At 36.9% G+C, this 26,949-nt stretch overlaps 1 protein-coding gene across 1 annotated transcript in view; it reads left to right on the top strand.

Annotated features, from left to right (window-relative positions):
- Window positions 1-49: 49 nt before the first annotated feature.
- Window positions 50-26,949, top strand: part of CDC73 (cell division cycle 73) — a 147,241-nt gene continuing 120,341 nt past the window's right edge. The window contains exons 1-7 of the mRNA XM_063298401.1: window positions 50-413; window positions 11,697-11,802; window positions 13,774-13,843; window positions 15,286-15,348; window positions 15,437-15,489; window positions 16,161-16,249; window positions 19,036-19,252. Of these exons, the coding sequence (XP_063154471.1) occupies window positions 283-413; window positions 11,697-11,802; window positions 13,774-13,843; window positions 15,286-15,348; window positions 15,437-15,489; window positions 16,161-16,249; window positions 19,036-19,252 (729 nt within the window). The 5' untranslated portion in view covers window positions 50-282. The remainder of the gene's footprint in view (window positions 414-11,696; window positions 11,803-13,773; window positions 13,844-15,285; window positions 15,349-15,436; window positions 15,490-16,160; window positions 16,250-19,035; window positions 19,253-26,949) is intronic.

Below are 26,949 nucleotides of genomic sequence, written 5' to 3'. Positions count from 1 at the left end.
GCAGGCTCTGACGTAGGCGGACTGGTGGGGTCCTTCTGGCTCTTTTCCTTTCTGCGCGTGCGGGGTCGGTGGTGTTGGCGGCGGCGGCTGGTGGGGTTGTTGGTCCGTCGGTCGGTCAGACGGTCAGACGGTCGGTTCGTGTGCCTGACAGTCAGGCGGCGAGGCGGCGGTCGAGGCGAGAGAGCGTGGGGAGGAAGGCGCACTAGAAGGCGGCGCGAGGGAAGTCACTGGAGCGGGCGCTCTCCGTGATCTCGAGGCCAGCGAGCGAGGCAGGCTGAGGCGATGGCGGACGTCCTGAGCGTGCTGCGCCAGTACAACACGCAGAAGAAGGAGATTGTGGTGAAAGGAGACGAAGTGATCTTCGGCGAGTTCTCCTGGCCCAAGAACGTCAAGACGAACTATGTCATCTGGGGGTGAGTCCGCGAAAGCTTCTCCCGGGGGCTGTGAGGACAAGGCGGGGAAGGGGCAAAGGAGAGCGCTCGCGTTGCACCCGAATAGGGAGGGACCCAAAAGCGGCATCCTGCGGGATCAGACCAAGAAGCTGTTCCTGCCCAGCCGATGGTTCCCCCGGGGGACAGCAGGCTGCTCCCGAGCAGGCCGGGAGTGCCAGGCGGGGTAGCTTGCCCGTGTGTTGCCTCGGACTCAGGACGTCGGAGGTGGTGTTGGGGGCCAATAGCCAGTGTTGCCTCTGCTTTCTCCTCTTTTTAAAGCCGATCGTGGCCGCGCTTGCTGCCGCTAGGTTAACTAGGAAGGGGTTCCCCGAACCGGGATGTGGAGTTTGCGACAGCCTTAATGCTTAGTGGCTTTGAAGCACGTGTGGTAGGACTCCATGGAGTGTGGCCAAGAGATAATGTATTTATTTGGAATTGTTAAGGTATGAGAGTGCTAGGATGAAAGTGGTTTCTGGGGTAGGGTCCTTGGGAAAGGGTGAGCAGATAAGGTTGCCATCCTGTGTGTGTTCACCTGGAAGTAAATCTCTTCAACTTGGCAGAAGTGGAATTCTTGATTACCTAGGAGTTTTATGTCTGTAGCAGAATGCAGATGCACAAGAGTTCAGATTAAAGAGGGACTTTCTGTTGTTTTAATCTCCATATCAGAAGGTTTTCCTTCTTTGTTCTATGTTTGTTTGAGGTGGAATTGGGTTAATTTATAAAACAAAATTTGACAGGGCAATGAGAAAGTGTGTACATTTGGGACTAAGTGGTCTTCAGCCTTAGAAGCTCATGTTACCTGTTATTGAAAATATTGTTATCAGTTGATGGGGTATTGAAAAAAAATGCCCATGAATGTACAAGCAAGGTAATGCAAATGAACAGCCAACAGTGCCTGATTTCTGTATTTTTTCAGGCTGTTCAGAATTTGTTCAGGAGAAACTGAAGAAAAGAAATAAATAACCAACCTATCATACTAAGCCTGAATTTTGTTAATCGTGTTACTGAATAAACTGTAGTTGAAATTATGTACCATGGGTTACAAAGCCCAGTGGCCAAGTTCAAACAACATACAAAGCCCCAAACAAACAACACATTGCTTACCACAATGGGTGAATTGTGTTTTTGTATGCTTCTTTCTACATATGTATATTGTGACAGTATTATATTTGTCCCTCCCCCCCCTCCAAGTTAGGATGAGGACCCAGGAAAAAACTCCCACTACTTTTATGGAACCTTTGAAGGAAGAGACTATAGGGTGGCATAGAAACAGCCAGGTTTTTTGTTGATACAACTTTTCAGATATGATTTAGATGAGAAAAAATGGGGGTGATCTGAAGTGTTACACATCTTACAAGGATTGTGCCATCTGACTATTAAGAACTTCATGTTGTACTGTTTATAGAAGGAAGCATCACTTTGTTCTAATACAGCTTTTCTGCTGGTTACTATAAAAAGGTAATTTACCAATAAACCTGACATTGTTCTTTGTTTTAATAACTTGAATGTTAAAAACAATTTGAAAAGTTTTGTTAGATTCAGCTAAAGCTTTCTGTCTGTTTCACTAATAGTCAGCCGGGTCTCTCTGACAGCCTACAACAAAATATGAGAGCAAGATATTTTTTTCCTTGCATACTTCTCTTTTATTCTTTTTAGTACAGTTAATAACATTTTTCATTGATTTATCTAAGGGTTGCAATTTTGGGAAATTGTTCCCTTTTTAAAAATCTAGTAGTTCTTCTAAAATAGGTGGTCTTTAGAAGATGTTAGATATTTTGTTACAAGGATAACAGTTGTATATTTGAGTGCTTTATGAACTTTCAAATGGATCTAACTGTATTTCCTGATTTGGTTGCTCTGGGAATTTGGTAAGCTCTGGGAATTTAATACCTTGTCTCCACTATAGCTTCAGTTTCCTCTTTTATGCCAGTAGAACATTACAGGAAGCTAATTATGAAATTATGAATTCAAAAGTTGAAAAAGCCTAAAAAGCAAAACAAATCCACATATTTAAATCCAAAGGAGTTACACAAAGGTATCCAAAAACAGTCTGAAGCCTCAAACCAGAAACGTTTCAACAATTCATGGCAAAGCAAGGCACTGAAAACCTTGAAAAGTTACAAGAATTCAGTTTATATAGGGAGATTCAGGCATCTCCATATTGGTAAACATGTTAGTGGTTTATATGACTGCAGGGAGTTCTGGGTTAGCATGCCAGTATCTCAAGCAGGCACTGTGTCTTCTGGCCTGTAAGCTCAAATACCTTTTCTTCACGAGTTTACCTTTATGAGCTGTTACATTTTTCACAGCTCTGCTTGGCCCAGGTTCCTGGGCTTGATCCTATGTTTCTTTTTCTTTGGATCAGGAATCCTGCTAACAAGCATGGTGCTCAGTTTCTCCGACACACTATTTATCCAGGGTTGGAAGAAGTACTATAAAAAGCAATAGATGAGGAAACCAAGACAAAAACTAAATTTGATTTTAGTCCTTTTACTTTAAATTTAACTAAAATAAGTAGAGTTAATACGTTTATGTAATGAATAATTTTCTGTAGGAATATAATCATGTGGTGAATAATTCCCCCCCCCCCTTTCCATTAAAATAACTTTTTTTGCAGTCTCTATCAGCTTTAAGTGGCTTGGATCGCAGGATTCTATCTATCTATCTATCTATCTATCTATCTATCTATCTATCTATCTATGAAGAATTAAAGCAGCTTCCTTGTAATTGGTTTATTCTCCTTTACCTGACACCCACATTTTTTCTAGATAGTTTTTATGTTTGCAGTTCTTTTGTTCAACCTTCAACAGTTCTTTTTCACTGTCGTCTTTCTATTTGTTCTAGATAGCTAGATATATAGTCTCATTATTATCCATTCTAATCTTTTTTTGCTATTATGGAGAAGATATGGAGTTCAGGAGATTTACATTCAAGTCTTGACTTTGCAGTTAACTCACTGGGAAGTTTCTGTTAACTTTCAATTCTCTTTGTTCATGATATAGATATAATATTACTTCCTATTTCCCAGGTCTCTTGTGAGGTTAACCAAAATATAGCTGCTGTTCCTTATATAAATATGAAGTGTAATTATAGTTATTTGTTACTTGTAAGTCTTTAAGAAGTGAAACATGCTTTTTTTAATCGTTGCAGCAGTTAGTCTGGTTAGGCTGAGATACGAAGTCTGGACCAAGACAACCTAATACATTCATGACTGAGCAAATTTTTTGAATTAAAATCTCTTCAGTGTTAACTCTGGCCATTTTACCATTTTGTTGTTTGCTGTTTCAGTATGTTCCACTGCATTTTAATTTCCCTTCTGTTCTTAGACAAGGTAATGGGAGAGGCAGATATATTAATTGGAGAACTTTCCTAATAAGCACTAGATTTATTTTAATTGGACTTGTGTTTGTTTTATTTTTATTATAATCACTGATTGCATATGTCATATGTACTCCTTTCCTAGTCGATGGACTTGTAGAATAACTCAGAGCTCACAATGGAAGAAAGGAAAAGTACATTTGTTTTTAGCTGCTGCTGCTTTTTGCTGTATGCCCAGAAAACTGTAGGTTGATTTGGATTAATTAAAAAATAAGGTTAAAAGGTCCTAAAATTCTCAGTATTCCTTCTCAAACAATGTTTTTTTCCCCCCTTTAATGTAGTATTCCTCTTAAATTTGTCTACTAAGACTCACTTTAAATATTTTTTTATTCTACTGCTTTGTCAAATAACTTGGCAGGAAAATTAAAACACTGTTTGTTTTTTCCCTATGTCAGATTTTCCTTTCAGTTGTTGATCTTTCTTTGCATCCCTTGATATAGTCAAACTTGAGAACATCCAGTAAATTCACCTTTTATTAGGATTAAGCAACAGCCCATGGTGGACCATGTACTTTGTGTGGCTGCTTCGAACATTGTTCTAGTTGTCTGTATGTATGCATGCACAGACAGAATTTCTGCTGGAACTGCCAATGAAGCAAAGTAACTATGCATGGACATACATACCCAGACAACCAGGAATAGTCTTTGAAGTGTCCCTGTAAACCTTCCTAAAAATGTAGCTGGTTTAATGCTTTGAGGAAAAGTTCTTTATGCTGACAGGGTTATTAAGCTGAACTTGAGTTATTTGAAATCAATAGAATTTAAGTCATGGTGATTTTGGAAGAAATTAAGTTTATCCAATATCATTTTGATACAGTCAAGTACATGTTCAAATTTTGGCCCTATGCTTATATCTGCAAATGTAATTATGTTATTTTTTGAAATTCTGTGTGCATTTTTGAAAAAAAAATCAGATGTAGAAACTGAAAATTCAACAAAACCAAAACCATAACAATTAACTTGAAATTAATCTTGATGTGATCTAGTATTGGATACACTGGGACTTATTATGTAAACCAGAAAGTAACTTCTCTGCAGAAGTTGCTCTGTTTTAATCTAATGCACATTCTGATGTGTATAGATAATCTTGCTAATAGTTCTTGGGATAAATAAAAGTTGTATAGATTATAAATTTGGTTTGTAGAAAGTTGAGAGAAACTAAGAGTCTTTTTTTTCTACCTGTCAAAACTATATGCTAAAGCCATAAATAAAGGAAAACCTGAATATAAATTTCTGTGCTAGTAAAAAGTCTAGATTATAGCTGTTACGGATTTCATGTAGAAATGGCTTTGCTGAATAAAATTTTGGTTGGGGTGCATAAGGCTGAAGTACTCTTATACCCATTTTTTCATGTATGTTAATGAATCTCAAAGTAGAATGATTTTAACCATAAATAAAGCATTATTCACATGGTTATTTGATTCTTACAACCAGGACTTGTAAGCCTGGATCTCAAGATATGCACATGTACGTTCTTTCTCTCTCTCAAAATTAAAAAAAAAATGTCTTAGCTTTAGTATTGTTGTTCATAAATGATGGTTTAGGGCTTGGCATGTTACTTCAGTCAATTAAATTTAATAAACTATTAATTAGTGCTTTATGTGAATCAAACCACTATAAATAGTTTGGATGATTTTCTTTTTAACCTGTAGTGTCCTTAAAATATTCACATACAGTTGTGATTTGAACGTTGGAATATAGGAATCTGTATTCTGGACAACATTGCCTGATTTCCTTTGCAGTGTTTCTCCTGCTTTGGCCTAGCCATACCCTAATGAAAACAAAGGGAAAATAAATAAGTAAATAAAAAAATGGCTATGAGTGAAGACCTGATAAAGTAAGACCTAATTTTAAAAAAAATGTCTAGTGTAATATGTCTTTTATTCTGGAAAAATATACATGAGTAAGGGAGTATGGCAATAAGGAACAAAGGTTCTTTTGCACTGTTTCCCTTAACCCTAAATTGCCCCAGAGACCAAGTCCTCTGTGTTTATTTTGAAATTCAGAGTTGACAATCTAATGCTCCAAAATTTGCTTTGAAATTAATTGGTTTGTCCACCAGGAGGGATACAAGATAAGTTATTTTAAAAAATCAATCTAAATGGGATTTTAAAAATGTTCTTTAAATAGGATTTTCATATTTTCTTACAGTATCAAATAAAAAAGGAACTTAGAAAAACATGTTCTTATTCAGTTTTTTTTCTTTTTAAATTTGCTTACTGAAGAAAGACTAGCCATAATAAATAAGCATCTTAGTACAATTTAAAATCTTACTTGGTAATAACAAATCCTTCAAATATCTATGATTAATTGAACCAGACCATCACCAAAACATGGGGAAAATCAATTTGTAAACTTGGTAATACTCAAAAATTGAAATTTAATTGACACTCCCAAGGCAAAATGTTAAAAATTTTCAGTCACATCCCCCAGGTTACAAGTGTACCCCCATGGGGTGGGGGGACTGAAATTATGTGATTTTGCAGCTGGTAGAAGACAGGTTAGTTTGTGTCCACTGTGAATTTTCAGATAATGATAATCAGTCTTTATGCTTTGTCTTATTTTTGAAAAAAGATATCCCTTCTCTAATTTTCTTTCTTTTTCCAGATGACTACTTTAACGGTATTCAGTTTTTCCTCTGCACCAAAATCCAGTTGATCCCTGCTGTGCTTAGGGGTCCAAAGATGACTTTGTTCTTTATTTATTTAAATAATTTATAGGACTGCTAATCTCACTATAGTGACTCTGGGTGGTGTAAAGGGATTAAAACAACAACTACAGCATCTGCATGCAACCCATGATACCCAAGGTTGAAACAAAACAAAAAACATCCCAGTCAGAAAAAACACATCTGTAGCAGAGCTCACCTAACTGCCTGGCCCCAATGCCTGGGGAAACATCAAAGCTCTGCAAAAGGCTAACAGGGTTGAGGCCATCCAGATTTCCAGAAGGATGCTTTTCCACAGAGCAGGTGCTGTCACAGAGAAGGCATGACTCCTGGGTCCAACAAGATGGCATTGTTTGATGGAAGGACCAGGAGCATGCCATCTCTGCTGTCCTCGCTTAATGGTGGTAATTGGGACCGGCAACTCCATTGCTAGGTGACATGGTCATAAAGCACAATGTCACATGACTGTTGCAGCAGTTCTGGTTGCCATTGTTTGGCGAATCCTGCACGGTCATTAGGTGTGACATCATGGGATCGCCATTTGCGACCTCCTGCCAGCTTCATTATTGACTTTGCTTGTCGGAAGCTGGCAGCGAAGGTCGCGAATGATGATCATGTGACCACAGGATGCTGCAACTATTGTAATTGTGAGCTGGCTGTCAAGCACCCAAATCGCTATCATGTGACTGCAGGGACACTGCAGTGGCTGTAACTTTGAGGACCAGTCATAAATCTCCTTGTTCAGCACCGCTGTAATTTTGAATGGTCGCTGAACGAGTGGTCGCTGCACAAGGACTACCTGTATCTGGTGGACTGAGCAGAAACAATGGGTTTCCCTAGCATATTTTCTGTTCCTTATTTGGTGAGCCATAATGCTTTATTATCATTGTTCTCTGTCGCTTATTTTAGAAATAGTCCAAAAGTCCAGTGTTTGAGGTGTAGTAATACAATCACTTTTTTTCTTCTAAAGATTTGTGATTAGGCCTCTATGTATTTGAGCTAAACTTGATTTTTAATCCTAGTATAATGTACAGTATAATGTATTTATGTTGACCTGAAAAAATCTTAATAGTGTTCACTTCACGCATGTATATAGATGCAAGTTAGGATATACATGAGCAAACAAAGACCTGAGAAGGAGCTCCAGTAAGAGGTTGTATATAATTAATATAGTTAACTAGTTAACTTAGCATATATGACATAACGTATTAAGGCTGTGTGTGTGGTTGAGAAGTGTTTTGGACCTCATATTAGTGTTAAAAAAGTATGTGGCTGCCTTAAAAGTTGCTTTAAAGATGCTCCTGCAACATCCCAACCACCACCAAGTACCTCTTCCAAATCATTTTAGTGTGTGCAGCCCTTGTATTGATCCAGTTTAGGTATATAAATGTAGGGCTGATATGCTTTCATACAGTTTTTTTTAATTTAAGTAAATTATTATTTATTTTGTTTAGTAAATGTAAACTAATTTAAATTTAATAAATTTAAAATTATTAATTATATTTGAAATAATGTTCTTTAAAAAAACTTAGTACAGTATATGAGTTTTTAAAAATCTGATTTCTCTAAATAGTTCGTATAACTTGCTGTACATTCAGCAGGTATACACAGAAAGCCAATTTGCATTGAAATTTTCACTGCATACTCAGAGTGCAAACAACTTGCTGTTGATATTTGAAAAGTTAATCTGAAAAGTTAACCAACATGCAATATTGGAAAAAGTCATAGAAAACATTAATTATGTATATATTGTTCTTTTTGGTGTAAATGTAGTTTTGTTGAAACACAGCAAATATAATTGTTTACACTGAATTTGGAAAATTGAGTATGCTATAAAGAACAAATAAAGTAAATTAATTAACCTCAGTGCAACAACATTACATCCACTATAATAGTTCATTTTAATGTATGAATTTAAAGCGTGACCTTTTCAGTGTGTTTAACTTTTGGAATAATATTTTACACAGCTGAGATTCACTCAGTGTATAGGTTATTATGGCTGAAGGCGAACAGGAACTGAGGAGCCTTACGATGAAGGTGAAAGAAGAAAGTGCAAAAGCTGGCTTGCAGCTAAACCTCAAAAAAACCAAGATTATGGCAACCAGCTTGATTGATAACTGGCAAATAGAGGGAGAAAATGTAGAGGCAGTGAAAGACTTTGTATTTCTAGGTCCAAAGATTACTGTAGATGCTGACTGCAGTCAGGAAATCAGAAGACGTTTAATCCTTGGGAGAAGAGCAATGACAAATCTTGATAAAATAGTTAAGAGCAGAGACATCACGCTGACAACAAAGGTCCGCATAGTTAAAGCAATGGTATTCCCAGTAGTAACATATGGCTGCGAGAGCTGGATCATAGGGAAGGATGAGCGAAGGAAGATAGATGCTTTGGAACTGTGGTGTTGGAGGAAAATTCTGAGAGTGCCTTGGACTGCAAGAAGATACTCCAGGAAATAAAGCCAGACTGCTCACTTGAGGGAATGATATTAAAGGCAAAACTGAAATACTTTGGCCACATAATGAGAAGACAGGACATCCTGGAGAAGATGCTGATGCTAGGGAGAGTGGAAGGCAAAAGGAAGAGGGGCCAGCCAAGGGCAAGATGGATAGATGATATTCTAGAGGTGACGGACTCGTCCCTAGGGGAGCTGGGGGTGTTGACGACTGACAGGAAGCTCTGGCGTGGGCTGGTCCATGAAGTCACGAAGAGTCAGAAGCGATTGAAAGAATAAACAACAATAGGTTATTATGCAGGTTGACTTTCTCCAGTGGAAAGGTTGTGTAGTAGATTGCAGAAGAGGTGAGGAGGTGTTTAATATTTCCAGTGCCTGTAAAATTTTCCTTGAAATGTTTCCTCCACATTTTAATCCCTGTCTGAAGTGTATTTATACCTCCTGGAACCAAGACTTTTGTATATCACTGTCTCTCTGTGAGGAGAAAGTGTAAAAGAGCTAATAACTACAGAAAAAATAAGCAGCAAAAACTGTCCTCTTTCCTCTGTCTAAGTTATCATTGTACACCATATAATACTGAAGATGCTTCTCTCTGGGAAGATAAGCCTGTTTAATATAATAATTTATCTTTATTAATATCATTATGAGCTAACTGTAATTTGATAATGTATTGACATTAATCATATGCTAACATTATTTCTGTTGCCATATGTTATGATAGATATATGAACAAATCTTTGGAATTGAGTTGGTATGTGTACATACTGAATTAGCTTTTTAAAATTTTGATGTAGTCTTAGAAATCAGTATGTAAATAAACTTCCTTGTACAACAAAACTTCTTCTGTTTTTCTCCTCTTCCTTCTCAGATCTGCTGTAATATTCCTTCAAATATCCACATCAGTGGAAAGAGAAAAATCCATTCTGCTCACAGATGCTACTTGTCATTAGAAAGATACCATTGAATAATTCCTATGAAAATGTAGAAATAGAATTCGTTCCTTTGTTTTCAATATATCAGTTGTTACCATAATTCTGAAAATATGCAGTTGTAACCTAGATAGAAACTCTTTTACAAATAGGTGCTGATTTATTGACAAATCCACAATACCCATCTGTTGACCAGTTTACAAATCTTTTTGTAGCCATATCCAGTGTAAACTATTTATAAAATACTTACCATTTTTCAGGAGAGCATTTTAAGATGCTTTGTTTTACTTTTGTTTCCAAATTTATTTTATAATGGAATGGTGTTTTCACCTTTGTATTTTAGTTCTTATTTCCTAGTAGATTTTCTACATCAAATCATTTGTTTCATTTGCACTATTATAGCATTCCCATCATTAGTATTTCCCCACATAAAAAGTCCTATGAGATAGGTTGGACTTATGCTAGTGAACGCTTATGGATGAATCTGGATGAGAACCAGGGTTTTTGTTATCCTGATCCAATACCTTTACTACTACACCAAATTGGTTCCCTATGCATGTTTCATAAGAAAGAGCCATGTAGTGGCCAATCAGTAAGGCTTTGAACATTCTTATCTGTTCTCTGAATAACCCATTATTCATTATCTGAATAACCTATTATTGCTATTTTTAAAACATAGATGAAACATTCGAGCTTATTTATTTATGTGTCTTTCCATAGGGAGTTCAAAGTAGCTAACAAAAGTCTACAAAAGGAAATAACTCAAGGACGCAGTTGAAAAGCATAGTTAAAATAAATAAATGAACAATCTACGAAATGAACTATCTACCATTAAAACAATAGAAAAGTCAGGAATGCAGAATTGTGAAACTTGTATGTCAAAGTTTGTAAGTTTGTGAATTTCTGTCTTAAGAAGTGCTAATATGCTGTTAATTGTTACCTTGATTATGAGTTTTGTGTGTTGGCATCAATTGTCATGTGTCAAATAGTATGTAATTCTATAGGGCACTCCTCTTAGTCATTATGACCAGAAAATACAATAGATTTCTATTCATTATCCATATCTAATGTGTTAATTGAATCAAATTCAGTCAAATTCATTTGAACAATTAGTTCTTGAGTTCTAAAACTGCTTTGTGGAGAATGGTGTCATCAAGGCACAGATCTAGTCAAGGATTTATAGATACCTGTTCTTAGTATGGTAATTTTGTTTAATCTGTTTGATTGCTTAGATAAGGTTGTATAAGCAATCTGCATGTTAAATTTTTTGAAGCTATTTTTCAGGGGCATTTTTCAAGGCAAGTTGGGAGTAATATTTTAATGCAGTAGAATACTAGGAATATGATAATGCCGTAAGAATTCTGAATGTAATATAGTAACGGTGGGGGCATGCAGCTTACTCTAGAAATAGAGAGTAATCTTGAGACTTGATTTAAGTTTTATTGATATTTCAAGTGGACCCCAGATTACCTTATTATTTCTTCAAGAATGCCAGCCTTGGCTTCCAAATTGAATGGTTGCAACCCCTTATATAGTTGAAACATTTTATCCAAGAAACAAGAAGAGAAATTCTGAAGCCAAATATCTCACTGAATGCAAATTGAAAGATTTCATGTGTATGTTGAATAGAGAGAAATTGCTAGAAAATATGTTTTTTCCTTTGAGTGAGATCCTAAGGATTATTCTCCTTGGCTTTTGTACTGAAGAAACAAAATATGGACTGATAGTGATAGTCATTAATTAGTTCATATTTCTTGCTTTTTATGGTCAGAACCATAGGATGTGTATGTTCTTTTTACAGGAATCTTGTAAACCATTTTTCATTTTATCCTATACAGGACAGGAAAAGAAGGCCAGCCAAGGGAGTACTATACATTGGATTCAATTTTGTTCCTGTTGAATAATGTACATCTTTCACATCCTGTTTATGTCCGTCGCGCAGCAGTAAGTAAATTTCTTGGAGAAAGAGCTTGGCGTTGTTTAATGATGTTTCCAGTTTCCCCAATTATCCATTTAATATCTGAATATGAATTTCTGTGCTAAGGGATTACAACTTGAACTATCACAAATCATAGTTTTGCAATACATTCTTTATATTGAACAAATTTGCAACATATCATACTTTAAAGCCAAGATGACAGTGGTTCTACTGTAATAACTGTAACTCAGTCCTCTGGCCAGAGAGGCATAGCTACGTGTCACGTGTAGGAATAGCATACAAAAAAATGAAATTGAAATTATATTGTATATTTTAGTACATTGTTATGGAAAATGTAGATATCTTCAAATTTATGCTAATTGCATGTAAAAGATTTGGGTCAGCTTTGGAAACATATACTGCATAATAAATTCTCCTGCCCGAGATGACTTACAGTTGGGACTGGAATTTCTATCACTAAGTGATGCAGTTGTAAAGTGAGATGTCATGTGACTACAACGCTTAGCGATGACAATCCCAGCATGTTCCCTTGCTGTTGTTAAGCAAATTTCACTGGTTGTTTGCCGAGGACCCCTCCAACCCAAGCCATTCTGTGCTTGGTCCCTCCCAGCCCTGAGCCTCAGTAAGGTAAGGCTTACTCAGGGAGCCACGTGTAGGAAACATTTGCTGGAGCAGCTGGGTCTGAAAAGGAAACAGCAAAGGCAGCGAGGTGCTGCTGCTTTGGCTGTGGTGGCTGGGCTCAAAAGGTAAAAGAGCGGTACAGGAAACTGGGATAGAAGGCAGCTGGATGAACACATGCTTGCTAGTGCTTTCTGGGGCAGCTGAGGCTTCCCAAGTGTGGCAAGCAGCCCCAGAGCCGGGTGGTTCTGGGGCTGCTTGTTGCCTCACAAGGCAGGGTGCAGGGTGGCCAAAAGAGCAGAGATTTTTTTTGGGGGGGGGGTAGGCAGAGGGAAGTTGAAGCGCCCTGGTGGTCATAAGTGCAGGCAGGCTGCCAAGTGTCCAAATTTTGATCACGTGACTGGGGGTGTGGCAACAGCTGTAACTTCGGGCAGGGGTCGTAAGACCGTTCAGTGCCATTGTACCTTCAATTGGTCACTGAACAAATGGTTGTGAGTCAAGGACTACCTGTAAAATGTCCATGGTAAGAACAAAATTGCATAGTATTCTAAAAGCATAACCAGCAAGTATAAAAACAGTCAAACTAGGCATCTTGTCACTTATATTAGGCCCATTGAAATAACTCAGTTTTTAGAAAGACCAGGACAGTGAGGACTAATGTTTTCTAATGGGAGGCTGTTCCATAAAATAGGTGCTGCTGCTGCTGAGAAGCATCACCCACAAGCCTCCACTCACTATAATTCACAGAAATTGGCAATCACCAGGAGTTTCTCCCAGTATGCACAGGCTTGACATGCCAACTTCACTTGGAGGAGGCTGTCCTGCAACTACCTCAGTGTCAAGCTATGCAAGGTTTTCATTGTTTCTGTTGAAGCTATTTTCTTCTGTCTCAGTTGCCTAACAGCTCTACCGTGTGGTCACCTAGTTCAAGCCATGGCTAGCAGTGATTTAGGTTCAGCTGCAAACTTTAGATGAGGAAAAAAATGACACGTTAGAACAGCAGAAGAACTTTGTGAATTACTCATTTTGTCTAGCATTCTTGCAACGTACTTTAAAATGAAATACTGTAATGTTATAATACCTAAACAATACAGAAATACTCTCAGTGCTAGTGTCATCAAATCCTCTGGTGAATGTAATTTCATTCAGCTTGTCCTGCTGACAAAATATGATCATGTAGATGGTAGTGTATTTACTAGTATGTCTTTCAAGTTTTGAATGTTGTATTTTTGCTTTGCTCTATTAGTAGATTTGAAAGTCTAGCTAAGATTTGAGTGATACAAAGTGTGCTCACAGCAAAATACCAATTTTGACACTTTTAGATTACTGAATTAAATCCAGATTTTTATTCTTTTTAGACTGAAAACATTCCTGTAGTACGAAGACCTGACAGAAAAGATCTTCTTGCATATCTTAATGGAGAAACATGTGAGTCAAAAGTGTAACTGCTTATAGTTTTAGTATTCTTCCTAATAATATGACTAAGAATTCAGATGAAACATTTTCTCTTACATTAAAAGGCAAAATAATTCTAGTATCTTTGTCAGAAATTAAAATACCAAATCAAGAGTTTTACTTGATTAGATAAGAATAATTGAATCTGGTGTCAAAGATAAGACTTAACTGGTGTTAAAAATGAAAAACAGATTCTGAATAGTTCTTTTCTTTTCTACCGAGTGTTTTTGAGGCCCTGATTTTAAACCAAAAGAAGAAACCTCTGAAAAAATCAGTGTCAAAAAGTCAGAAATAAAATATGATGGCCCAGAAAAAAAAGGAGAAAGAAAAAAAACTTTCTTTCCCCCCTTGTCCTACTCTAGTCAGCAGCACATATTAGTGGAATTCTTGTTGAGAAATACTACTTACCTTCTTACTATGGATATGTATTGGACAGTCAAGTATTAGAATTAGTTTTTACTCAGGAGTTCCCAGTCTGAGGCTTCATTATATTGGGCAGTTTTAGAGCCTATTGGGTGTACTCTAACTCTAAAAGGCTGTCATGTCAAAAACAACACATATACACATGAGTGAGATTGATTTATATCCCACCTTTTGTACAAAAACTCATGGTGGCATGCATAATGTTCCCTCCTATTTTCCTCACAAGAGCAACCCTGTGAGGTAGCTTGAGCCAAGAGAAAATGACTGACCCAAGACACCTAGGAAGTTTCTGTGGCTAAGGGTGGGTTAGAACTTTGGTCACACTGCATCTAGGCAAACACTTTCACCACTACACCATTCTGGCCCTCTCCCCTTATTTCCCTGTAGCTTCCCAGGATGCCCTCTGCCATTTTAATTGGAACATTCTCAAACAGAACATTGGATTGCAGTCTCCCTATTATTTTAGGTTTTAAGAATTCCAGCAGGATGTATGTGAGGCCCAGGAGTTTTCTTTGGTACTAACAATTATGCTTGATGTTGACACTTTCTGTGCAGTGTGCTAGGTTCCCCATTATTTTTAATTAAAGTAATATTTTTAAAATATCAGGTGGAACATGGAGCCTGGTGAGCACCAAGGGAGTTCTGCTGATAATAGAAAAATGCTTAAAGCCACTTCTTAGTTGTAGAAGTAGTCTCACAGTACTTGCAATCTTGCTCAGTACTTGGGAAAACCTAAGGAGGATATTCTGCTAGATGTTGGAAATATCAGGCATCAATTGAAAATTATGCCCTGACTGACTTGGACCCTGGTGGATAGTAAGGGATGCTTCCATAAGCACCTAAGTAACCATGCTTATCATGCAGGGATTCATGTTCTAATATTTTAATATAGCCTGATTATTGCTTCAATTTTTATATTCATCTATCTGCTTTAGTTTTGAACATTTTAAAAGCATTTATTCATATTTTTTTCTGTACTTGTAAATTTTTAGCAACATCGTCAAGTATAGATAGAAGTGCACCATTGGAAATAGGTCTCCAACGATCTACTCAAGGTATAGTTTAATTATTAAATATTCTATTAGTGGAATATTTTTTTAAAAGCTACTCCTGAATCCTTACTAATTTCTCTTTTTCTTCTAGTTAAAAGAGCAGCTGATGAAATATTAGCAGAAGCAAAGAAACCAAGGATAGAGGTAAATTGGTTTCATGAAAAGTTTTTATGGATAAGATGAAGCTTGTTTTGTAGTTTTAAAACTGTTCAGATTGTTTTCTTCCATGATTATTTTCTATGGGGTATAGCTATTGTATGTAAATATGAAGGCAAGTCATCCCTTTTGATCTACAACTTAAGAACTGTAAATGGCAATGTTTGAGATCCAGTGATTATTAAAGGACTTGAATGAGTCTCATTGAATTTTTCCATATTACAGTGTTTATTTTTTTCAGTTTGACACTCAGTGTGGGTAGAGTAGCTCTATTGGTTAATGAGAAATGATTAAAGCCATGGAACTAGTTTGCCAGTGCTTTGGTTCCTGCTCAATTCTTGGAACAGCCTAAAGGGAATATTCACTTAGATGCGGGAAAAAATTGAACATCAATTGCACAGTGTGAGATCGGAAACTTCTAAGAGACTTTCTGAACTTTTTCTGGGTAGATTGAACACTTGAAATTTAAACGGATCTTTATTCAGAAATAGTTAATATAAATATTGATAATATTGGCTATTAAGAAGTAATTGGGAAGAGCATACTGTGGACAGATAGTCTTTCATTTAAATGTTCCAGCTTCACATGTTTGTGGACTCTTAATTATATATCCTAGTAGGAAATAAAGATGATCTTATAAACAATATTCTCCTTACAAGGATGAAGAGTGTGTGCGGCTTGACAAAGAGCGGCTGGCAGCTCGGCTGGAGGGGCACAAGGAAGGCATTGTGCAGACTGAGCAGATCAGGCAAGTTTTGCTCTGTTCATGCTATTGCTAATTTAAGAGTTACCTAACAATAGCCTGGCCATTAGTATTTAGATTTTTCTGAAATTAGTCCTTGCAAAAATGGCAAATTGTTAAAATTCAATATGCCATGGGATAGAAACATGGTGATACATGTAATTTTGTAAGTACAAAATAACTTACTTTTTTTTTATATCATCCTGGAATATACAAATAGAAATACCATTAGAAGATGTCCTGCTAAAAAGGTATTTTTCATTTAAAAGAATTCCCTGACATTCCTGATATTGGTTGTTCAGTGTGAATATATCATATTTACTGTAAAGTAAATCCCATGGGATTCAGTTCTTCTTATGAAGAGTATGATTGCATCCTGAAATCTGGAAGACTTAGGAAGCACAGGAAATAACTTACGGCTCTGGGCAAGTTGCTTTCTCTGCTTCAGTTTTGTTTGCAGTAAAATAGAGACAAGGAGGTAGAAATGAAGAAGTATTTTTTTAAAAATTAAAACGTGAATATCTTGAGGCTTAAACAAATAGCTGTAGAGTTCTGTTTGAAGCTAAATAGTACCAGAATACTTATTTCACCTTTGTTGAGAATGCACATATCCCATACAGCAAATAATGCCAGATAGCACAAATAGATGTTCTACCTTGATGCATCTGTTATTCTAGGCATGTGCAGTTAGGGGCAGGTGATTTGCCACTACTGGGTAAACAGCTCTTTTCCCTGTCAGCGTAAATTAAGCTTCATCTACAAAATATAAAGCTTAGTAAAAAGGAGATTGTTTTTAGTATGTGGCGCTGCGGGTTAAACCGCTGAGCTGCCGATCGGAAGGTCGGCAGTTTGAAACCGCGCGGCGGGGTGAGCTCTCGTTGCTAGTCCCAGCTCCTGCTCACCTAGCAGTTCGAAAACATGCAAATGTGAGTAGATCAATAGGTACCGCTTCGGCGGGAAGGTAACGGCGTTCCATGTCGTCATGCTGGCCACATGACCCGGAAGTGTCTACGGACAACGCCGGCTCTAAGGCTTAGAAACGGAGATGAGCACCGCCCCCTAGAGTCGGACACGACTGGACTTTACGTCAAGGGAAACCTTTACCTTTACCTAAAAGGTCTGTAATAAGTAGTGTGGGAAACTGTCTTCACTTGGTTACAAAATATTAAAAGAGAAAGTTGTATTTCACATTCTGTTTGTGTAAATTAATTCTTTTATGATTAAAACGTTTCAAGGAAAAACTTACACTAAAATTTTTGTTGATGCCATAACTTAATATAAGCTAATTAAGTTATTAACTTGAATTAAGGGATCAGATCACTGAGTCTGTCACTTGAAAACCAGTAACTGTGAAGACCTTGAATAAAGGAAGGTCATTCTAGCTAGCAAAGAAATTGGATTATCTATTTTAGAACAGTATATGGGAATACTGTTTGTACCATGTTTTAGTTTAAAGTAAAGTAAAATGAGGCAATGCTAGACTACACATATAGTTACTACTGCTATATAATTGGGGTTCAAGATAACTGATTTTTCTCACTTCCTGAGGCAGTAAGCCCATGGATATTTCTATAAGCCAAGCCACACTGAACTGAATGAGACTTACCTCTGAGTAAACATTCTTACAATTGTATGACATAGTAGTGTTCCAAGTAATTATTTGCCTGTAGAAAATGTTGCTTATATGCATACATATATTTATGTTAGTACAGGTAGTCCCCGGCTTACAATGGCAATTGGGACTGGAATTGCCATTGCGAAGCGACACTGTCGTAAAGTACAATGTCACATGACCATGTTGCTTAGTGATGGCAAGTCCGGCGGTCCGAGTTGCCATCATCAAGCAAGGACCATACGGGTCATTAAGTGAGGACCTCACTTGACCGCAACTTCTGACTTCCTTCCAGCTTCCCCATTGACTTTGCTTGTGGGAAGCTGGCAGCAGATGTTGGAAATGTGATCATGTGACTGTGGCTCTCTGTGATGTTGTGATCACAAGTTGGGTGCCAAGTAATTCCAGAACTATGATGATCTGTCATAAGTACATTTGTTCAGCACCATCACAACTTTTGAACAGTTGCTGAATGAATGGTCCTATCTTGAGGGCTACCTGTAATTTGTGGCACTTGAAGTCCTAAAAGAAGACAGAACAATTATTTTATAATTCATTAAAAATATCTTGGCAGTGGGAAGTAATTTCATCTGCCCAACTTAGATTATTTGCAGTATACATGATGTAGAATTCAGTGTTAGGTCATGCTTAAATAGTGTTTCTTGCCACCCAGATTTTGAATACTTGCACTCAACCGTGTTCGCACATACAGCTTTCACTACTTAAATTGCATGATTTGGCAACTGCTTGTATGCTTCTGTTATGCAACTTTTACTTTAGAGCCAGTTTAAAAAAAAAGATTCAACATTACTGGAATTTTCCATTTTAGACTAGAGGTAGGGAATCATATTTAAATACAGACGCATAAGGAGAATCTCATCATTTACAGAACAAGAGTGTTGTGGTAAAAGCAACGATCATAAAATACCCTCCTATTTCATTCCTATTTTATTTTCTTAGTTACGTTAATATTTTCTTCCCAATACTCATGAATAAAAGTATTTAAAGAATTATCACAGGAGGATTAAAAACAAGTTGTTTACAGCTTTTACTCTGCAGTTATCTACTGATAGAATTGAAATTCTGCAGTAAAACTAAGTGATTACTGGTTTACCAGAGAAGTATTCATTTAGCAGCAAGATTGAACTGCCAGTGCCAATTTCTAACCATCTTTTTCTAGATCCTTATCTGAAGCCATGTCTGTGGAGAAAATCGCAGCTATCAAAGCCAAAATTATGGCCAAGAAAAGGGCCACAATTAAGACTGATTTAGATGATGACATAACTGCTCTTAAACAAAGAAGTTTTGTTGATGCAGAAGTTGATGTTACTAGAGATATTGTCAGCAGGGAAAGGGTGTGGAGGACAAGAACTACCATTTTACAAAGCACAGGCAAGGTAAGATTGGTTTATTACATTTTCATTCAATATCAGGTAGATGCCTTTTTATCACTATTCAGGAAGAGCACAATACATTTTAATGTATGAGAGAAAATATGTGCAAAATAGCAAGTGCAGTAGATAAAACTAAGCACATATTAAAGCTCCAGTATGAGAGTTGATAAAGCTCTGGATTACAAAACTGGATGAAAATAAAAAAGATTTAAGTTTCTGAAAAATGTTCAGGATCTAATTTGACAGATCTTTAGAATATAAGACCAAAACGTATGCTGTCTAGGATTTGGAATACGTATTTTTCATATTTTAATGGGTGACTGATTAAGTGGACAGAAAAATAAACAATAGTCCATGTGGCTTATCTTTGGTTAAACCCTTTAGCATTATCCTAGAATAAATGTATACAATATATGCCTCCTATTTAAAGACATGTATCACTGCTCTTGTGAATGAAAATTAATAATGGCTTAAAGCAGTTTATTTCTATGATGGCATCTGTTATAGTGCTAGTAAATTTGGGAGTATGCTAGAAACTTTTCTTTAGAACATGAGGTTCATTATGACATTTTCTTTTTTACTAAAGAAGCATCACTGAGGTATTGACCCAGTAATTATATTAGTGACAATTTAAATACATTTGTGGAAGGAAGTGTGGTCCTTTTGCTAGATCTTATTATTTAATCAGTGGGAGTTTAAAATACTGATTTTCAGAAATAGATTTGTCAAACTCCCATTTCCCATAGAGACTTTACAAGATCTCCCATGTAGCTGTGATATTGCCTAATTACTGTATTCCAATTGCAGCAGGTATATGTATCACCCAAAAAGAAGTAACATATGCCTGAAGTCTTGCTGTTCCTCATTTGAATTCTTTGAATATTAAGCAGTTTAAAAAAAGCTGCTGGCTTTTTTTAACAGTAAATGTTGAACAAAGTTTACAATTACAGTAGTCAACTTGCAATATTGCACTCTTTAGATACCTTCTTGAGAAATGCCTGTCAAAGAATATACATTGTAGCTGGGCTCTATCCTGGTTGGTTGTAAATGTGGCTTCATTTGGGCTTATGTACATCCACCTACACACATATACTGTACATACATAAGTGTTATTGTTTATTACTGTAATGATTTTTTTTTTTTTTTTTGCTTCTTGGTTGCTTTACATTCAAATAGACTTGAAATAGGTCCAGGCATTTTGCTAAACTTAAAAAGATACTGTGATAGCTTCTTATTCAAGAGATTGCCTTTGGAGCATGTAATAGAGCAGATAATTGTGTATACATTCATCTGTTTTCCTCTTTTTAAAAATAATTACTTATTTTTTCCCCCTTGCTAGACTTACTGTCCTAACAGTCAGGAACCACGCTGAGATGAGGAATAGGTCTCTAGTGTCTTATTACTGCTACATTAGACAGAAAATCCTAACAAACTGAAGAAGCGTGGGGAAACCCAGACAGATAAACCCCAAAAGTCAAGGCGGGTCTGATCTGTGTCGCTTTGAATGGCTGCTTAATTCCTCAGTACTACGCATGCGTTTTCCCCCCTGGATAGAGTCCCCCTCCTGCTCGCCATCAGTACTCATGACACTTACCTCCTAATGCTCATTGAATATTAGGTTTGGAAATTAGAGTTAAGGTTGTACTTCTGTTCACTATTTGTATTTGTTTCAGAATGACATTACTTAGAGCATATTTTCCAGCTTTATTCTATTTCTGGGTGCCTTTAGTTCAGAACAAGGCTGTATCCTCATTCTTCTGCCAGTTCACCTTAATCATTCTCTACTAACAGAGTAGTGAAGGAAGGTTACTATTTCTGCCCGTTTTCCATGGTTCTGTAGGGAGGGCTCCTTTGCTTACTGTGGTTTTATCTAAATTCTTATACTGCAAAGTTATCTTAACTTGGGATTTGTGGTTTGGAATCTTTCAAATGACTTTTAAAGAACCTGCAGTATGTTAAAGTATTGATTTATTTAGCTTTGTTTCCCTGGAAGTCTGTGCAATTAATTCATTTTATTGCTTATGTAGGAAATATGATTTCTTAAAATCCATTTATATAATTAAAAAAATGTTACATTTTCCCCCAGGAAATATAAAAAGATTTTTTTTTAACATTTATTTTCTATCAGACCACTAGGTGGTGGCCTTGTTACGTATTTGTGAAGGTTTTAACCAGCAGTATGATTCTCATATGTGATCATTGTAATTCTGAGGTCTTAAAGTACTAAGACTATTCCTGCTGCCAACTCATTCTGACTACAAGTTTCTGTATATGTTTAAGTTTCGAACATTTTGAATTAAAAGGGGTACGGACGTTTATATCAAGGTGATTTAGAACACCACACACAAAGCGTCATTTTGAAATAATTGATCTAATTCATTTTTCCCATTCAGTAGAGCTACCAGATCTGAGCTGCAAAAATCCGGTCAGCTACTAGATGGCAGCAAAGAGTTAGAGTTTTATTATGTCTTTGCTGCCCTCTCTTGGTTGCCCGGATTTTTGTAGCTCTGCCTTTCAGTAATTCAGACTGTAGATACTAGTTGATTTCTGAAACAGTGGAAGCTAATGTTTGTATACCTAGGAGTGTGATTGCAGATCTCAGTCTTCCAGGGCCTCTGTGTAGCACTGGTTATGACAGGAGTGTCCGCTCTGCAGAGGAGAGGTATGCCAATCTGCTTCTGCAAGCTCAGTTATCAGAGCTTATATCACCCTATTGATAAGTCACGTTACAAAACCAGACAAGAATCTGCTATATTTTGCTTTTCAGAATCCTGATGTTTTGTGCGCATGGACTAAATTCTGTAAATTCATTTGAATAAATATGCATAGGATCAAACTACAAAACATACTGAGCATTTGCAAAATCAGAGCTCTTCTACCAGCTGTACTATGCTTTTGTATTTCTGATGACTGCTTAACGATTTTACATAAATTGTTACTATTTAGATATGTTTTAAATTGCTGGTGCCTTCATAGAAAGCACTAAGCACCCAAGCATTGTTTTGAATGAAAGGGGTTTTTTTAATTACCACTTTTGTGCGGGGGGGGGGGAACGATAATTTTTGAAAGCTTGGTTCAGGGTCTTGCCATTTGTGAAAAGAATTAACTGCCTAACAACTAGAAACTCAAGAGATCAATTATTATATTTTAAATCCATCACTTGAATTCAAGCGGCTTTAAAAAATAAGCTTTGGGCTTTAAGAACATTTACTAGAAATGTTCCCATTACCTTCAGCTAGCCTCACTTTTGAGCAAATACGCTTAAAGTTGTGTAGTTACTAAAAACAAATCTTAATAATGATTGTACAAATGAAAAGGAAATTAGTATTGATTTCTATACAGTGTTTTCCTGATTTACTTGGATATAGTGCTTATACTGCTTATGGAATTAATTCATTTTTTATTTTACATTGAGAATTAATTGATTTTTTTTATTTCACATTTTTAATATGAAATATGGTAGACTAAATGTGATGATGCAAGCTAAAAGAGGTATGAAATTTATTTGCAAAGTATCATCTGAACTGTTTACTGCCAAGTTCTATATTCATATAGTAACAGGAATCCTGGAGAAATTTATTAGAGAGAACCCTTCATCAAGAAAAATTAAATCAGATTTTGTTTATAGAATGGACTTGTCATGAGCACTGTTGGTGAGCAGGAGGGGGCCTCTATCCAGGGGGGAAAATGCATGTGTAGTACTGAGGAGTTAAGCAGCCATTCAAAGAGACACAGACCAGGCCCGCCTTAACTTTTGGGGGTTATCTGTCTGGGTTTTCCCACGCTTCTTCAGTTTGTTAGGATTCTGTCTTATGTAGCAGTAATAAACACTAGAGACCTACTCCACGTCTCAGCATGATTTCTGACTGTTAGGACAGGACTAATGTTTAATTTCAACATTTCTGTACTTAGATAATGAATAACATTAATACAGATAGTCCTCACTTAATGACAACAATTGGGACTAGAATTTAGGTTGCTAACTGATGTGGTTGTTAAGCAAATCACATGGTCATTAAGCAAGCCACGTGGTCATTAAGCGAATAACATGGTTCCCTATTGATTTTGCTTATTGGAAGCTGACTGGGAAGGTCAAAAATGGGGATCATATGACTGCAGTATTGTGCAAAAACCGTAAATGCATGACAGTTGCCAAATGCCCGAATCATGATCATGTGACTAGGGGATGCTGTGATGGTCATAGATTCAAGGAACAGCCATAAGTTGTTTTTTTCAGTGCTGTCGTAACTCTGGACAGTCGCTGAACAAAAGGTTGTTAAGCGAGGACTACGTGTAGATATGAAATGGTATGCTGTTTTGTGCTGTTGATAAAGTGATTTTAATCCAGTGTTCAATTCAGCTGTAGACTAAGATACACTATTTCTTTTAGTTGGAGCACTGTAGAAGGTTTTTGTGCTATATGCTAAGAGTGGCATTTGAAAAATAGGGCAGGACTCTATTTCTGGGGGATTTTTTTTAAGTTGTAGAATGGTATCTTAAATCTTTACAATGCTTATTATACCTACTTTGCCTCTTAACCTCCCTATCTCACAAATAAAATCAGCCATTTTTGGCGGTATTTCCTCAAGAGACTCTGAAGCCTCAGAGAGTTCTGATTTCATGGACTTCTGGTGAAGGTATGGCAAACTGAAGATGTCTTTGTAAAAGTGGAGCAGATGACCGTGGCAAAGACCAAAGAACCGGTGAGTAGACTGGTTCTTTGTAATCTCTCTGGATAAGGAGAGGACAGGAAATTACCCACATGTGCTCTAGATGGCTGCTCCTTGCAAGAAGACCATAGGACTGCAACCTTTCACAGGTTTGAGCATGGGAGATGAAAGGATTAGCCATCTTGGCTAATCCTTTCCAAAGCCTTTTGAAGGACACTTAAGTTCGCAACCCTCACTTTCTAATCACTGTCAGAAATTATCTATTAACCATCTTAAAGCTGTTAGAGACCTTCGGAACGACAAGTTTGAAAAGTCACGGGGTGAATTTAGCTTCAACTTTGAACAAAAGAAAAATCAATTACAAGCTTAAGAACTTAAAAGAATTTGAAATAAACAGCAAAAAGCTAAATAAGGTTTTGATCTAAAAAAGTTACGAACAGATTAAGGGTCCAGCTAAATTTGGAATATTGACTTTTACTATAAGTTTTTGGAATTATCTAGCTTCTCATGGGATAAATGAATAAATAGCTCCTCATGGGAACCAGAATTATTTTGACTGTCTTGGCTCATAACAAAGATTTTATAACTATGATTTTAGAAGCTGGACACTAGAGGGGACTAAAGATTCCAAGCAGAAGGAAAAAAAAATACAAGTCTGCTTTTGGTGTCAGTACTGGGACTTACAGAATGACAGAAAAATGTCATAACATTGGAAATATTAAAGGAGATCTTTGAAGAATGGAGCGAGAAATTAGTAGCTACAGTATCAACAGTGTCAGTAATGTCTGATTCTATGAATAGATTATGTCCAAAAGATGTTAAGGAGGGAATGACAGATGTGGAGCAAATTTTGTCTGACAAGACAGAGAAAGTACTGGAAGTGGAACTACAAAATGATAATCCAAGAGAGTGATTTGGAAAAAGGATGCTTTATTTGAACAAGAAGGATTATTTTATCATGCTTGGTGGACATGCAAAAAAGCTAGAAGATTTTGGGTTCAAATGCATACACTGATTCAGAGGATATTAAAGATTAATATACAACTGAAACCAGAAGTTTTCCTCTTGGGACTGATGAATAAACAGTTGGAAAAAAGTCATGGAACTTTTTTTTTTTAATATATGATAACAGCAGCGAGATTATTGTACACACAAAGATGGAAAGATTTGACAAGATCTACAAGAGAGGAATGGTTGGTGAAGATGATAGAACTTGCTGAGATGGTCAGATTGATCTGTCTGATTAGAGAAAAGACAATATGTTTATCGCTGACTAGAAACCCCTTATGGACTTTTTGTGTAAAACAGAAAAAAATGAATTTATGATCTGTGGTTTTGACAATTAGGTAGGATAGATTATAGAAAGAAGAGTGTCATGATATAACTTTGGAGAAAGTGGTAAATTTATAAATTTATAACAACTGTAAAGAAGATTGAAAACCACTTCTTTATATCTTTTTTCTTTCTTTTCTATTTTTCTTGTATCTTTTTTCTTTCCTTTTTTTTCTTTTTGCACTTTAGCTTTCTCTTTTCTTTCTTATTCTATTTTAATTTGGATTAATTAATTCTTTTTTCTTGCACTTTTTATTCTTTCATTTCTTTAAGTTTGGTTTTGTATTAGTTTTTACTATTGCAATCAAAATCCTTAATTTTTTTTAAAAAGTTCTGATTTCACGTAGCCTGTGAAATGCATCATTGTTGTCACTGAATTAAAAGTTCAGTTTTTATTTTCCAAGTAATAGCCAGAATCAAAGGAGTTATATTTGATGTGCTATGACCATAGGGTTTCTGTTCTTCCTTTGGTGACAGTAACATACACATCTTGAAAGTAGAGAGGCATTTCAAAGAGTAGCATTCTGTTAGAAAGCAAAGCTAGTAAAAGTGATTTACATTTACCACTGGCCTCTCTGTGGTTATTTAGAATCTCATGTCATACCGTGATTTCCAGAAGCAGTCCAAGAAATCATTTTTGCAACTAAAAAGCACAGTGTGCGCTGACAAAATACTCCTGAAACATTCAGGTATTGAATCCCAAAATGTTAAGTATCATGGAGAGAAAGTTCTTTATTTTTTCCTCTGTCCCTTCCCCACAGATATTTACTGAATTTTACAAATTGTTTCTGAAATTTTAAAAGGAAGGCTCTCTAGGCTGTGAGAATGAGTGGGAGGGTTTGCTTGGGGAAGGACTTAAATAGTATCCCTTCTCTGAATGTCCTGAAAGTAACAGATTGTAAGAATTACCCTGGACAGTTTTTCATGATTTCCCCTTTCCTAGCAACCAGTGGTTTCGATCCCACTTTTTGAGAAGGCATTTCGGACAATTCAGTTCTATGCACTACAGTTCCTTCAGCAAAGGATCGTTACCTTGTTGTGGTGCTGGAGCTTGAGCACCTCAATGATGCCATGAGCTAAACCGTGAAGGGCCACCCAAGACGGGAAGGTCATGACAGAGAGGTCAGACTAAATGCGATCCCTGGGGAAGGTAATGGCAATCCACCCCAGTATTCTTGCCGTGAAAACTAAATGGATCAGTACAACCAGAGATATGTCGGTATACCATCGGAAGATGAGACCCCCAGGTCAGAAGATGGTCAAAATGCTACTGGGGAGGAACAGAGGATGAGCTCAACTAGCCCCAGACGTGATGACGCAGCTAGCTCAAAGCCGAAAGGACGGCTAGCAGCCGACGGTGCTGGTGGTGAATGGCGAATCCGATGTTCTGAGGATCAACACACCATTGGAACCTGGAATGTAAGATCTATGAGCCAGGGCAAATTGGATGTGGTTATTGGTGAGATGTCAAGATTAAGGATAGACATTCTGGGCATCAGTGAACTGAAATGGACTGGAATGGGCCACTTCACATCAAATGACCACCAGATCTACTACTGTGGACAAGAGGACCACAGAAGAAATGGAGTAGCCTTCATAATTAATAGTAAAGTGGCTAAAGCAGTGCTTGGATACAACCCAAAAAACGACAGAATGATCTCAATTCGAATTCAGGGCAAGCCATCTAATATCACAGTG

The sequence above is a fragment of the Candoia aspera genome, chromosome 3, assembly GCF_035149785.1.
Source record: "Candoia aspera isolate rCanAsp1 chromosome 3, rCanAsp1.hap2, whole genome shotgun sequence".
NCBI lineage: Eukaryota > Metazoa > Chordata > Lepidosauria > Squamata > Boidae > Candoia > Candoia aspera.
The sequence above is the reverse complement of the archived record's forward strand: the minus strand, read 5'-3'. Positions and strand labels throughout refer to the sequence as shown.